The sequence below is a fragment of the Chlamydotis macqueenii genome, chromosome 14 (genome assembly GCF_036417535.1).
Source record: "Chlamydotis macqueenii isolate bChlMac1 chromosome 14, bChlMac1.mat, whole genome shotgun sequence".
NCBI lineage: Eukaryota > Metazoa > Chordata > Aves > Otidiformes > Otididae > Chlamydotis > Chlamydotis macqueenii.
Genome location: NC_141569.1, coordinates 10352260 through 10367003, shown reverse-complemented (window position 1 = coordinate 10367003; position 14744 = coordinate 10352260). Strand labels below are relative to the sequence as shown.

Below are 14744 nucleotides of genomic sequence, written 5' to 3'. Positions count from 1 at the left end.
TGATTCCTGCTTCAGTATATAATGCTGGGGCACAGGATATTGCCAGACAGCAGATAAAACAAATGGAAGCTATTACTACTTGTCATTAATAAAAGCCTGGCCCTCACCACATAAGGAGAGAGTGTATTTTGATTTTTTAATTTGTTTGGCTTTACTTTTATCTACATTAAGCTCTCCCTGTCATTTCAATAGGAAAGTGTGTTTCTTGGTGTTTCTCATCACCCTGAATTGCTGCACGGTACTAGGAATGTGAAACGCAAGCTGCATTTCAGACCATGGTGAATGCAACAAATGCAAGTTATTGCCAGTTTATCAAATGTTGGTCGTCTGAGCAAGAATCACAGTTAAAACAAGTCAGAGTTCATTAACATTACAAGCCTCAACATCAAAAGACATTTACTTTCAGATACCACAAATGCAGGTTTGGTTTTTTAGTGATCTCGTGACCAGTAACACAACTGAACAATCATAAGTTAGAGTTTGACTACTTTTACTTGTACACTTAACCGTCAAACTGAAATAGATTTCTCATTATACAGAACAAGAATAAAAAACTAGACTTCTGTACACCATTAGAGTTTCTATTCATGTTTAGATAAAACATCTATATAATACTTTGAATATTTTGTAAGTTGAGATATTTTGAAGGAAATATTACCTTTGCCAAAAAAAAAAAAAAAAAAAAAAAGATAAATCCTAACCTCAAGTCAGTTCAACCCCCCCTTTTCCTTTCCCAATGGCACAAAGAATTGTGCAATTCAAGGCAGCAACACAAAGAGGTAAAGAACTGAAAAAAAAAAAAAAGTAATTTTGAAAAGAACTGAGTGTTTAATCACATAGTTAAACCTCATTCTTCCCCAAGACAGAAAGTACTATGACTTCAGCAGGAAAACACTATTAAGTAAAAAGTTAGGTCTCGCTGAGCAGCACAAGATTCCTGAAGTTGATCATTTTTACAGGCTGCACACATTGTATCTATTAAAAACAACACTGGCAACTTACACAAAAGATCAGCTTATGTTTGTGTTTCGCATTGTTTTGTAAAAAGACAAAACACACTCATGTGCTCATGTGTTGCAACAGCTTCATCTACAGACAACTGACAAAAAGGCAGCCTACCCAGGCATTAGATGCACAATGTAACTTTCCTTTTCCTAACCCAAACTGAAGTTTCTTATTCTAAGTAAGCATGTCTTCCCAATTATTTACTGCTGGAAATAGTCTCTTTCTAAATTTACCTTTCAGTGAATCATTTTCAGCTCTCATTATGTCAATTAGTGAGTTCTCCAGTGAATGCATGTCAAAAGTCCTCGTGCGATCCTGCAGGCAAATACAAACAAAGCCAGTTTAGGCAACAACGCTGTTAACAAGACCATCTGAAACATTAAAACTTTGGTTTTGTTCTACATTACTACAGCAGAATTAAGCAAAAACACATATATCACTAAAGCCAGTCTGACATAGGAATATTAAAAATTAGAACATTCTTAAATATTAATCTGATCTATATTTACCATAACCAACCATTTAAGAACTCCAATTCAATATGTAGTTTGCATTCCTTGCTATACAGTTAAACTTTGTTAACAATAATTTCACAGTTAGGAAGTAAAGATCATATTCTGAGAGACAGAATTCCAGGGAGAAATAACAAAATAGATATTTCAGGCCAAATTTAAGAAAATCTAAATTCCAGAAACACATGGAATTTCCTTCACCTAACCTACTACCCCAACAACTTAAATAATCTAATTCTGCACAGTCAGTTCAAATGCTGCATAATTATGAAGTATTCCATACAAGCAGTGGTGTTCTGAACAGTCTGGTTTACCAGGTGACAACTTAGCTCTGATTTTTAGTTCCCTGACTTCACAAGTTTGGTATTCCAAGCATTACTAGAATTGAAGAAGGACTCAACAAATGGGAGACAAGATGTCTCACGTACCTTACTGTTTCATTATCTCAAGTCATCTGAAGTACACTTACCAAATATTTTTCCTTCCTATTAACCAAAGCCATCACTTAACACATGGTTCAGATCTTCCCAACTAAAACAATAAATTCCACATCTCACAAATCTGATGCTACATTAGCATCAGACAAAAAATACCCCGGCACTGCATTATTTTAATTAGTAAATTCAGAATAATCAAAATTGTATATAAGCTTTGAAAGGGAAGGCTCAGGGAAGATCTCCTAGCAGCCTTCCAGTACCTAAAGGCAGCCTACAAGAAAACTGGGGTGGGACTTTTGACAAGGGCATGAAGTGACAGGACACCAGCCAAACCAAACCATTCTATGGAATCTTTACAGTATCATAAAAGGTCACTAATGGAGGCAAAAAATCACTCTCATTCCCAAAATTATTCACCCATCCATGTTATCGATGTATTTAAACATTTGGACATGTGCAGAAACATCTGGATAGAATTTTGTACAATTATTTTAATCCATCTTGAATTTAATTTTTCTGTGTCCAAGTAGAACTCTAATATCAGTTCTAAAGATTTTATTTAGTTCACATTTTAAGAGATTCACCTCTGAACTGAGATCAAGCACGGAAAGTATCTGTTCAAATAAGAAAGCAAAATGTGAAAAATTCAAGACAGACATTTGCTCTAAACTTCTTCTCTACAGCTCTCATTATTGCAGGAGTGAATATTTTTTTGTTTGTTTGTTCCTAACTATCTGTGAAGCTGAAATTTCTCCAAAGCACAAAGATCCAGCTTTGATCATTTTTAAAAACAGTGGTGAAGTGAAAACAGTATTGCACAGCCTGTTATGTATCCAGTTATAACGTTCTTTATTTCCAGTGATGAAGTGCTAAAGCAGTATTGATTGCAGTGCTGCAAGAGGCATTCTTTTATCAGACAATGATCCGTCATCTTGGACTTTAAACACCTAATACTATTTTAAGAGAAGGAATCCACCAGCTTCTAGAGTCCTGATTCATTTCCAAGCTCATAAGTTACAGTCTGGCCACTAAAAAAAAATCCTATTTGACAATGAAATTTTCTGATTTTTTTTCCTCTCCTCAGAACAGTTTATTACTGTCAAAGAATAGGTGAAGTATTTCTACCCGGATGTGCTGCATTCCAAATAGCATTAGAGAGACCAGGGTTTGGAACCATTTGTTTTATTAGTCTAGCCCAGTATCAAATTTGCTATATAAAGCATAGCACTGCCCTGTCTCTCCGCAGTATTTATTTCCTCGGTCATTTATATTACAAGGTAATTGAGGCATCCTAGAGAAGCTATCACAAGCATTTAGATTCTTAAATTCTGGGTTTTACGTTCACACATTTCCTAGGTTTCTTCCTTTCCCAATAGGATTTAGTTTATTGTTTTGGTTTATACATTACTAGTTCACAACTATTTCAAACTCTAGTTACACTAAAATACCTTAGCAGGATTGAGTAGAAGTCTTTGGGTCTCCATCCTGGGCCCATCAGGATCTAACAGCTGTGTAACTCCAGAATGGATGCTAGAAGACAATCTCTTCATTTTCAGCAGTCCTCACAACACAACAAAAACAGCCTAAAACACAGGTGGCAGCATTTTCTGAAAACCCGACATCCCTCCGTAGCTAACCCTTCTTCTATTCTGGCTTTCATACCGCATTGTGTTTCTCTGTGTGGAATTAACCTCAATTCCAACCCATGCAAAGCTACACAATTCTTATTTCACAAAGTGCAGAACCTCAGTAGTTCCAAGCCTTTGTTGAATTTGTGGCACTTAACTTTTCCGTTGTCTGAGAGACACAAAGAGAGAAACCCAAGCAGAGTAATTTCTAGTTTATTGTGCTGTGTATGCACTGGAGCTACTGCAGACATTTTAGAACACAACACTGTGCACCAATACAAAATATTAACTGATCATGTTCCTACCTGCAGCTATTAGCAATCACATACAAAGGAGGACTGCCTCAAATATGGCCCACATCATACTCACACCCTCCCGTGGTTCCAGTAACTTGTCAGAGCAACGGAGAAGGCTGCCATGGGCTAGACCAACCTCAAAACACTGATACGTTACTGTCTATTTCTTGCCTTTCTTTCCAACAAAAGGTCTCTGTGCTTACAGCCTATCTAATCATCACAGTCAATTCACGGTGCCGAAACGCCCCAGCTTCAACACCCTTGGGAAGATCAGTCTTCTTCCTGGGTTGTTTGAAACAGTTTGATCTTCTACGTCTCTGGTTATTAATTCAAAGGTAGCAAACCATGTTAAGCTCAACACTAAGAGCCACTAATGCTGCTACATTGAATTTGGATATATTCCTGAAATTAATGCAGCAGCCCACCTCTGGAAATGCAGAGGAATTCAAGAATTTGGTATATAAGTAAATGTGTATACATCTATCCAATGAAAAGATATCAGAGTCATGTATGTCCTAAATAAAACCAGCCAAAATGCTATACTCAACTGGTTCAGAGGTTTGGACAGTGCTTACTATAAAAAAACTCCATTAATTTAGTTGACTACTTGCCCTGATACTGAAAGGGTTCACACTACTAGAGGAAGTCACCATCGGTAGTTTTTTAGAATTTTTATACAATTTAAAGGCCTTTAATTCTGAGACTGCTCTGAAAACAGCAGCACAAATTTTGCCAGTCTTATCTTCCAAGATGGTCATATGTGTTATTAGAAACACATTTTATATCTGAAATATATGTATGTATTATATACCTAACAAAAATAAAAACTGACAACAGGTTAGTGGCAGTGGGAACATTGCTGAAGAAATGTGTAACTATACATTTAGTTCTGTAACATCAAAAAAGCTGTAACAGTCAACATATCCACCATTAACTGGTAACTAAATGTGAGCTGTTCTCAGATATACATCAGTTATGAGTTATAAAGCACATAAGCCATGTTGTACTTAGGAAAAAAAAAGTGGTTTCTTCAAAAGATTTCACGTAGAGAGAATTAATAACAATATGGTGGTGCTTTTAATGGATCAATTCACAAAATTACAGTGCTTTCCATGGAGGTGGAATGGTTACGGTATACTTTTCAAATTTATTTATAAATAAAAGATATAGGGGTAATGACTACCCTGGAATAAAGCAGAGTGTATATACACTTCAGTAACAAAGTAAGTTAACTACAGCCTGGTATTATTTACTCAGGTTGATCGCAAGAACTGGCTTTCCACAAGTTTGTTCAAGGCATCTAAAATTTTGCTTTATCAGCAGGCTCGAAGGGCGCACACGTTTATCCTTGGGAAGCAGAACACGGGCAGAAAGACATCAGGTTGAACACAAAGCCACTGAAAAAACCCCAACCCCAACCCCAACCCCAAAGAGAAAGAAATCAACCTGCAGTCTTAATACATGACTAGGTTTAAAATGTCAACCAACATTTCAAAAGACATTAAACATCATTTTGAATAAGCAGCATTGTTTTCACAACAATACACAAGAGGTGACAGCCAGCAGATCTGGTTAAGGGAGCTATCGGACTGTAAATATTCTAGAGCAGCAAATGCAACAGGCTTGAACTATACACTGTCAGCCCTGTCTACAGAAAAATAAAATTATTCTGATCCTCCTACTGTCTAGAAATAATTTATAAGTGCATAGAGCACCCATAATAATGCAATCTCATTGTTAAAGCACAGAGTAGAACTCAGGACCTCATGTCACAACTTCATCGTTGGATTCATAGGGTACGGGCAAACCACCTCACCTCTGGGACTACAGTGGTTTCCCCACCAGCACACAGACAGGTTATTTTATGTTTACAGGTTTTGTAAAAAATGGAGCCACTTGTAAACAGGAAATCACTAAATTCTTATTCTTATTTTTCACCAAAGACATTTCATTCCAAAAAGAAAGTCACTTGGTTCTAAGCACGTACAACATACAGTAGGACATCCTCCTGCGCAAAAGAAACTAAACAGTAATTTTTCATGCAAAAGATCATACTTTGCAGTTAAAAATCCCATACCTAAATTCTCTTGCACATCAAAAAATGTACATCTAACTTAACTAAAGTGCAGATTCATTATATTTAATCTGCACCCAGAGCATTATCATCACCTGAACAATTAAGATCCCAGAACCTGAGTTTCTATTCGGTGCTTCCCACGATGAGGCTCCCAATGCTAAAAACCCAAACTGTACAAAAAGTAAAGCCTGGCAAGGTATGAGCACTTGCTGGTAGCTAAGGCTGTGTCTCATCTTATAAAATATGACTTCTCTGAAGACCAAGGCATCAATAATAATGCAAAGTATGTCACTGCATTAAGCAGTTTATTGAAGGTGATTAAGCAGTATTCACAGAGTAGGTGTAGTTGTAAAACTGGGGCTTATTTTATATATTCAAATCTGTCAAACCAGTGTACTTATGAAAATTAGAACACTCACAACCACATTTGTTACTCTCATTACAGCATGGGAAGCCTGAAACTTTCTGAAACCTTGTACATATTTCCCACAATTAAAAAGCCTTGTGTCTCAGGCAAAGTAAAGCACGTAGCAAGAGGTAAAACTGTAGGTACAAATACAAGTTCCACATTTTTCTTTTAATTGTGAAGCAAATTTGGACTTGATTATGCTTCTGGGTAAGCTTCTCCTCCTTCCCATCGCTCTGCAAATGCTGTATTCCAGCTCCAAGTCCAGTATCCAGTGAATTAAAGGCTTTGAATAAACAGGTTTTTCCTGAAAGGATGTTGCTGTATGCTGCCCTGATCATCTTTTATAGCTTCACTAGAGAACAATAAGAAAAAGCTGAAAAAGTTAAGTGACGCATAACATAGGAGTTTTTTGGGGAGGGAGCACTTCTGGTTTAGTTGAACTTTCAAGTGTTAGAAATGACAGACCTTTATAAAAATTTCCAGTAACACGTCTGATTCTATTTTAGCCACATATTAAGTTTTTTCTGTATCTTCCAGAAATTATTTTCCACAATATCGTGTGTTCTCAGACTCTGTCCTTGTCTGCTAAGTATGCCATTTTCAAAGCAAAATACTTAATAAAAGTACTCCTTTTCATCTTAGGAAAATACAAACATAATTCAAACAGCTTCTAACAAAAGCTCTCTTTAAAAAGAAACCCTGAGGTCAAAAACGCACAGGAGGGCCAAAGCTGAAGTATTAACGTCAGTAGTAAGTTTATAAAACAAGAACAGTGTTAACTTCCACAGCACTTAACTTGTGCGGTTAACTTCCACAGCACTTAACTTGTGCGTGTCATACCACATTAGAGTGCTTCTAATTCCACAGATCAGTAGCTGTAGGAAACAGCACACAAAACACTAAGTACTGCACAGCTGATGTAGTTAGAGAAAAATAGGTGAACAGGCATTTAAAAATCCAACTACAAGTATTTATTCTATTTGAAAGTGATAGCTTGAAATTTCTTGGAATAATTCCTGTTGCTAGAATAAAATAAAAATCCTCAAAACTTTCAGTAGAACTTTCTGCAAAACAAGCAGTCTCGTTTTATGTAACCAGCCACCATGATTCATGAAAAGGTTTCTCAAAACCAAAGAACCAATATTAAAATAAAGAGGCATGGTAAAGAAATTTATTTGCAAAATTCCTTCAAGAGGAAAGCCTGGCAAATGCATTCAAGAGATTATTTTTTAATTCCAATTCTCCATGAATTTGTTTAACGCACTTATTAAATGAACGCATTTCTATGGGCAAACAAATCATGACGTATAGCTCAAAATTCAAACACATTCTGTAATCACGTATGTGTTTTCTCAAACATTCCATATCTGCCTGGGGGAAGAGAAAGTCTCTCTGGCACAGACCCTCAGTGGATTTGGAAGGGGTTATATACCTGGAAACTAGCCACTGTAGAAGAAAGGAAAAAACATTTTGAACAAGTGGATATAATGAACTGCTCTCATGTACAAAATACTTTGAAATGGGCAGTTATTTTCAAGCCTGGTTCCAGGAAGAAACACAAATTATTTTTAAGCATTTTCACAGAAAGCTGAACACTATTGCTTAACTTGCTTGTGCCTTCAAAGACCAATTTAAAAAACATCGTCACACATTTGAAGATGAGATCTGGAAACCTGGAAATGCCTATCAAAGCAAGATTTATGCATTGCATAACAGGCAGGATGTTCCACTCTCATGAGGAAGTGCAAGTACGCAGCAAAAGGAAAGCCAAAACAATCTTGAGGGCAATGCTGCAGTAAAATGCAATTACTGAGCACTTCGTTTGTCAGTGCTGCTGGGAGAGAAGTAGAAGGAATTATTTAAAAAAATCAGTAACTTTGTAAGATGCAATAGTCACAGTCAAAGAACTTTCATTTATTAATTCTCAGGGAAGGCTGTTATATCCAAAAGACTCAATTCTTTATTTTTTTCTTTTAATTCAAGAACCATTTTTTCATTTGGAGACCATTTCCTTTTCAAATGCACGCACAAAGAACAATGGCTTTTCTCTTTTCAAAAGATCTTTGAAGGGAGAAGCCTGCCCAGTGGCTACAGCACAATATCAAAACTTAATTTCATTAACAGATTTGGTAACAGTCTTCTCCGACCTTGCTTCCAGTTCCATCTCTGCAACAAGAGGCTCCTACAGACATGCCACTTCTGAAGTGTTATGAGACAGAATTCCAAATGAAAAACACTTACAACAAAAAGCACGATGTTTTCCTGCAGCTCTCAATACCAAGCAAGCAATCATTAAATTGCAAGATTATCAAACAGATCACCATGCATTTTCCCTTTATCTGCGCCATTTGGAATGCCCACTTCATCGCAAGCATCTGAGGGCCATGGGCAGAAATATCTGAAGTGAGCAGCAGTTCACATTAGCGGCTATGCAACGCTGTCCTCTCCGAAGTGGAAACGAGTGCTTACACTTGGTTACCCTAAGACTTCCATCAAAACATAGACTTCTGTGTTTCACCAGGCTTTGGGTAGAGACAAACTTGGGGGGGGGGGGAGGGGGGCAGGGAAATGATCCCCAAATATTTGCAATTGCTGGTTTACATCTTGCCTTCCAGAGAAACTAATTTTCACTAGATTGCAGCAACACTTGTTAATGATTTAAGCAGCAAAACATAAATATTAAATGAAAGGGGTAGTTGTATCAAATTACTCCATTATGTTGCTGCAGCAAAGACAGCTTTCAATTATTTCCTAAACAGGAATCTAAGAAGATTCCAGTAACAAAATAGCCTTGTCCAGTACATGATTGCATCATCAAGTATACTTCGTATATATGTGCATGAACACAAATATACAATAAGCAAAACTCCTTATTTCTGCTTTGAGTCAGGCATACAATCAGCATAATCAAGAAAAAAATAAAAAGATATCAAAGGTCAAATTTTACATCATTTCTCTCCAGCAATTCAAAAATTCAGTATGCTTTGAACACACAAATGACTAAGTGACCAAAGGAGCTAAAGATTTTATACAAGAAAAGTTCTAAAAAGCAGTTACCCAACATGGCTTCAAAATTAATCAGCATCTTTCTAGGTCTGCAGTGCTGAAGTCCTGTTTTGCTGCCCTGCCCTTTTCTTCACAGAAGTGATAGTAACAGCCTGGAAAGCACTTCACTCCAACACTTTCCCTTTCTTGGCATGAAGAAGTGTCAGACTTGGTCTTGACATGTACAGCTTCATCTTAGTGTTTATGTAAACAGATACCAACAGGCTACCAAGAATTATTTCTTTACCATGATCAAAATATATGCGTATGATGTTTTATGTTTGGAACATAACCCCGAAATCAAGGTTGACTTTGCCAGTTTCCTGAAATTTCCTTGATGTCAAACCAAGCACGTTCCTATCACCTATATGTTCGGGCCTTATACGCAGCGGCAAGGACACACTTGATCTCATTCTGTCGCTCTGAACATCAGCTATGTGTCAGGGCACAGAATGAATTAAACTGTGAGCCAAGTCTCGCTGCAGTGAGGCTGAAAAAAGACCGACTCCAGCTGTGTCCTTTCTCCTAATGGTTTCAATATATAAATTTGGTGTGCCGGACACAGGTTCATTATATTAATTACAAATCCTGACGTTAAAATCAATTATTCCTATGCATTCTGCATTTACAAGGGCTCTACCTGAAATGGAACCAGCTAGTAGCTCTGCAGTAGAAAAAGGTCCCTGATGGGAAGTTATTGCTGGCAGCTGCCCTGCTGTCAGAAGCTGCGTCGGCAGGGCCTGCAAACCACACAGAAACCGAGCCGTTTACAAAGACCTGAGCTGTTCCTACGTCTGAATCCACCAATAAATATATTTATATCTCTTTAGGGTGATTTACAACATGAGACATATTACACAGTTTTTATCTACAGAGCTTTCAAATTATTTTTAAGTAGGTCACCCTGGTTCTTACAGCACAGCTAGAAATACTGCAATCACTTGGAAATTTTTACTTTTGCCCTCATTTGAAGATCTTGAAAAACAACCCACTACATGTAAAAGAACTCTCGGGTTTTTGGATTCACCCTAAAGGAGTTTACAAGAGGCACACACACACATAAAAGCTAGGTTTAACTAGCGGTCAGATGAAGAGAAGAGTACTTCTGTTTTAATTTTTACTGCAAATTAGGTTCAACATTATACAGTTCTTTTCAAATTCATAAAAAGTCAGCCTAGAAGGAGAGGTTGAACTGCCAGACAGCCTGCCTCCTGCCAGGAGAAGGCCATATTAAAATACAGGAGCCCACCACCTGAAACTGGTCCAGATCTATTTTTGGTGATGATTTAATGGCCTGTAACCAAAATTTGCTGCCTTTACCGAGGAAAGCAAACTGCGTGGATTACCATCATGTAAAAAACCACAAAGTTTCAAAAAAAATGCTATGAAAAATATGTTGCACTACAAGTCCACATGATACTGCAAAACAAAATACAATCACTCAACACTTTTTCTCAGATATGGTACGTTCTCAAATACTTTAGGCCTCCGATCTTCCACACTTCAGGCAGCACTTTTTTCCTTGTTCCATTGCAGATATCCTTGCTACTTGCAACTCAGTTTGTTCACCGGCTATTTCTGACTGCGTGTAAGTATTAAGCTGAAGGAAACCGGCTAACACAGATGTCTGGTGGGCAATAGATATTTATATGACCAGCTCTATTTAAAAAAAAATCCACATGATTCACAGCTCACAGCATAATTCACACTATGACATTTCAAGTTAGATATGCATTATTTTTTTTTAGTTGCAAGCACAGAAGTCATACAATCAGACTGTACTGTTCAAACACTCGACCCTTTCTAGGGCATTTTAAGGCACTTACGTGTTATTTTTCTTACGGATATAACAGAGCATGCTCACCTGAAAAGGAAAAATGTTGTCAGCTCTATTCAAACTGTCTTCCATCCACGATTTTGGGGCAAAGGCTGAGCTGGGCCGAGCGTATTTCTGCAACTGGATATGATTACTTGCAAAATTCTTCTTCAAGGGCGAGATGGAGTTCAGGGGTGTTATCCCTCCATTCAGTCCCCTGCGGTGGTCTCGACCTTGGGACCCACCCCACCCACCATATCCACCACCACCAGGGCTCCACGAAGATGGTGTAGGCGATGGACTTTGGTAGCTGCTCCATGGAGAAGGTGGCTTGTTAAGATTATTAGCCAAATGAGGCAATTGATTAAAAGCGGCATTTCTATGTGTGAATGGAGGTGGATGAGGACTTGCAGGAGACCTCCTCTGTTGCTGATGCTGATTGTGATGATGCTGAAAATGAGGGTGATGAGGGTGGTGTTGAGAGAGGGGTCCAATTTGGGGGGAAAAGCTACCACCAAAGCCAGGGCTGACGTGATGTGGAAAATTCTGAAACAGCAGAGCACCATTATTAGCTGAGGCAGTAGGGACCCCTCCCTGGTGAAAAAAACTTGCATCTTCATTGATTATTGTAGAAGAAGAAGGAGCTATAGCTGCAGACCAGTTACTAAAACCAGTCAGAGAAGATGCAGTGGACGTCAAGGGCTGCGTCGAAGTACCTAGCCCCGAAGCCTCTTGATAATCAAATCCCGTTAACACCGGCGACTCTATTCGTATTTTCTCTTTTCCATTGCCGTTCTCCGAAGAATTATCGCCCTGATTTTCTTCAGTTTTAGCTTTCTCGGGTTCAGAGAGCATGCCTGCTTCCTGACTTTGACCAGGGGAAAGCTGCTGTTTTTCTAGGGACTCTTGCTTTTCCTGTTGCTGAGCTTTAGATTTTTCTGACCCCAGAATCTCATCCTGAATATTATGGGCAGCTGGAGCAGGAAAGAGCCAAGCTGACCCAGCACTACTGCCATTGGCAGCTGTGTTATTATTTATAAAAGCAGCAGGGCTGGGGGTTGCATTTTGATGATGGTGTGGAGGCTGCAGATGTGGATGAAATCTGACTGGAAAAGCTGACTTATTTCCAGTGTTGTTTTGCACTAACACTCCAAACCCGTAATCCCCCATTTATTATATTTAGGGTTTGAATCCTCCTTGTAAGAACAACTTGATGTTTAGTGTTTACCTCGTCCTCTTCTGAGGCGAGATTAGTAAGTATCCTGTTTTTAGCTAGATATTCCAGTTTCTCCCTCCACGCTATTTATTTCAGATTTGGATAAAGATGTTAGTTTTTTGCAAAAGATAGATTTCTTCAACTATATTAATGTGTCAATTTGTGTCCGTTTCCTTCCTTTGGCCAGGAGGAAGGGAAAAATAAATCTTTGGTTCACAAAATAAGATGTTTCCTTTTTCTAAAGGAAATGCACAGCAATGAGAGAAAAAGCTTCTGGGGAATAAGGATAAAGAGATTCTAACTATCCTGTTTTTTTCCTCCTCAGCAGCCTTGACTCGCCCATAAATGAGTTAAGAGGGAAGAAAAAAAAAATATACAATGACGTCTGGTCCCCTGACCCCTTGGCAGCAAAAAATAGATTTAAATCTGGAATAATTTAATACATCTCTATAATCTAATATATATCTGTGTCCTGTTCAAAAAGAATCTTTGTTGTGGGTGAGGGAAAAATTTACCTCAGGATCTCAGCATTCAGAAGGGTGAAAAGGGGGAGTGAGTTGCAGAAGAGGCTTTTTCCCGTGCTGCTGGGTTTAACCTATTATATTTAGCAGTAGTATACACTCTGTGTGTGTGTGCGAGTGTATGCGTGCGTGTGGTTGTTTAAAGGGGTAAGATGTTATCTCAGGAAATTAGTATTCTGTGTGTGTTGGGTGGGGAGTGAGTTGTGCAGGAGAAGGGTGGATTCTTGGTGCTGCTCCTTTTGGGCTGGGTTTCTGAGCTCGCCAGACTCGCTTCTTATTTATGATCCAATATTTGCGTGTCCTTCATACGAGTCCTGGCTGTCCGAAGAGGAAGATTTTCATCTCAGAAATCAGCATTCAGCGTTCGAGAAGAGGGAAGGGAGGGGACAGCGAGTTGTGCAGGAGGAAGGGGAAGGAGATTTTCTTGCTCTCGCTGCTGCCGGGAGGGTGGTTTCTGGTGCGGGGCTCGCCTCCTTCCACCCAGCTATGCGGGGTCCCCGCAGCCGAGCCAGCCGCTGGCTGAAAGGCCGGCTGGACACGCGTGTACGGGTTTTTCCTCCTCAGGGACCCGGCATCCAGCGGGGCGGGCTCGGCTGGCCAGGCCCCGGCTCTCCCTGGGGTGCCCCCTCGGTGTCCCCCCTCCCTCGCAAGAGTCCTGGTGCCGGGGGAGAGCAGGAGGAATTTTTTTTTTTTTTTTTTTTACCTCAGGAGAGGAGCTGCCTCCGGCAGGGAGGGGAAGGTGCAGGCGGCGGGGGGCCGGGCTCCTCTCTCCCCCATGGAAGGTTTTTAACCGGTTCTCCCAAATCACCCGGAGATTACGGGACAGGGTCTCGGCCGCTGGGTGCAGCGGAGGGGGGGGCCCGGCGGACTAACCGGGGCGCGGGGTCCGGCGGCGGCGGCGGCTCCTCGGAGCAGTCCTTCCCCTGCTGCGCGTCTTCTCGGCTCCAGGCGGGCTTCCGTCCCCCTCATGAAAACCGGCCGGGCACCGGGAGGGTCGCCGCGGGGGACGCTGCTGCCGGGAGGTGGAAGGAGAGGGGAGGCTCCGCGGGCGAGAGCGACAGGAGACGAGGGGTGGGCTGCCGCGACACCGGCGCTTCGGCAGCCGGCGAGCCTAGTCACGACGGGTCCTCCGCTGCTGCTGCTACTGCTGCCTTGTTTTGCCTCTTTTTCTTCTTTTTTTTTTTTTTTTTTCCTGTCTCCTTCCCCTCCCCCCCACCCCCCCAGCGGCCGCCGCTTCCTGCCTCGGTGCCGCAGCCGGTGCCTCCCTCCTCCCCACCCGGCCGCTGCCGAGCCCCGTCTCCTCAGGACCGAGCTGCCGCACGAAATGACAACCAGCTGGCGGAGGCAGCGCGGCACTTCCGGTTCGGCGGCGGGCGCGCCCCCGCCCCGCCTCCGGGCCCGGCTCCCCGGACGGAGGCCCCGCCCCGCCCCGCCCGCCGGCTGCCGCTTAGCGCCGCCATTTTTGGTAGGGGCAGGGAACACCCTGGCTGGGGCGGCCAGCTTTGTTTTGGGCACGCCGCCAGCAGCTTGGTAGCCATCTTAAGTAAGGGTAAAAGGTCAGACGGATGCCGACGGGGCGACCATCTTGGACTGAGCAGCGCAGTTCCCGCCGCGAGCGGCCATCTTTGTGCGGGGCAGGTCCTCCTCCCCGCGGCAGGCTTGCGGCGGGGCCGGGCCCTGACAGGCCGGGATGGTTGGGGGCACCCCAAGCCGCCGTCCGTTGACAGCTATTCCCCACTGTAGTATCATGTCGGAGACCTAAAAATCAAATCCTACCTGAAA

The 14744-nt window shown here is 41.1% G+C and overlaps 1 protein-coding gene across 2 annotated transcripts in view; it reads right to left on the bottom strand.

The window, feature by feature from the left end:
• The window catches only part of CPEB4 (cytoplasmic polyadenylation element binding protein 4), a 44966-nt gene extending 30742 nt beyond the window's left edge, over positions 1-14224 (bottom strand). For both annotated transcript variants that reach the window (XM_086759182.1, XM_086759183.1), the window contains exons 1-2: positions 11274-14224; positions 1239-1320 (exon numbers count right to left, since the gene is read on the bottom strand). In XM_086759182.1, coding sequence (XP_086615308.1) covers positions 1239-1320; positions 11274-12395 — 1204 coding nt within the window. In that variant the 5' untranslated portion in view covers positions 12396-14224. The remainder of the gene's footprint in view (positions 1-1238; positions 1321-11273) is intronic.
• Positions 14225-14744: the final 520 nt, after the last annotated feature.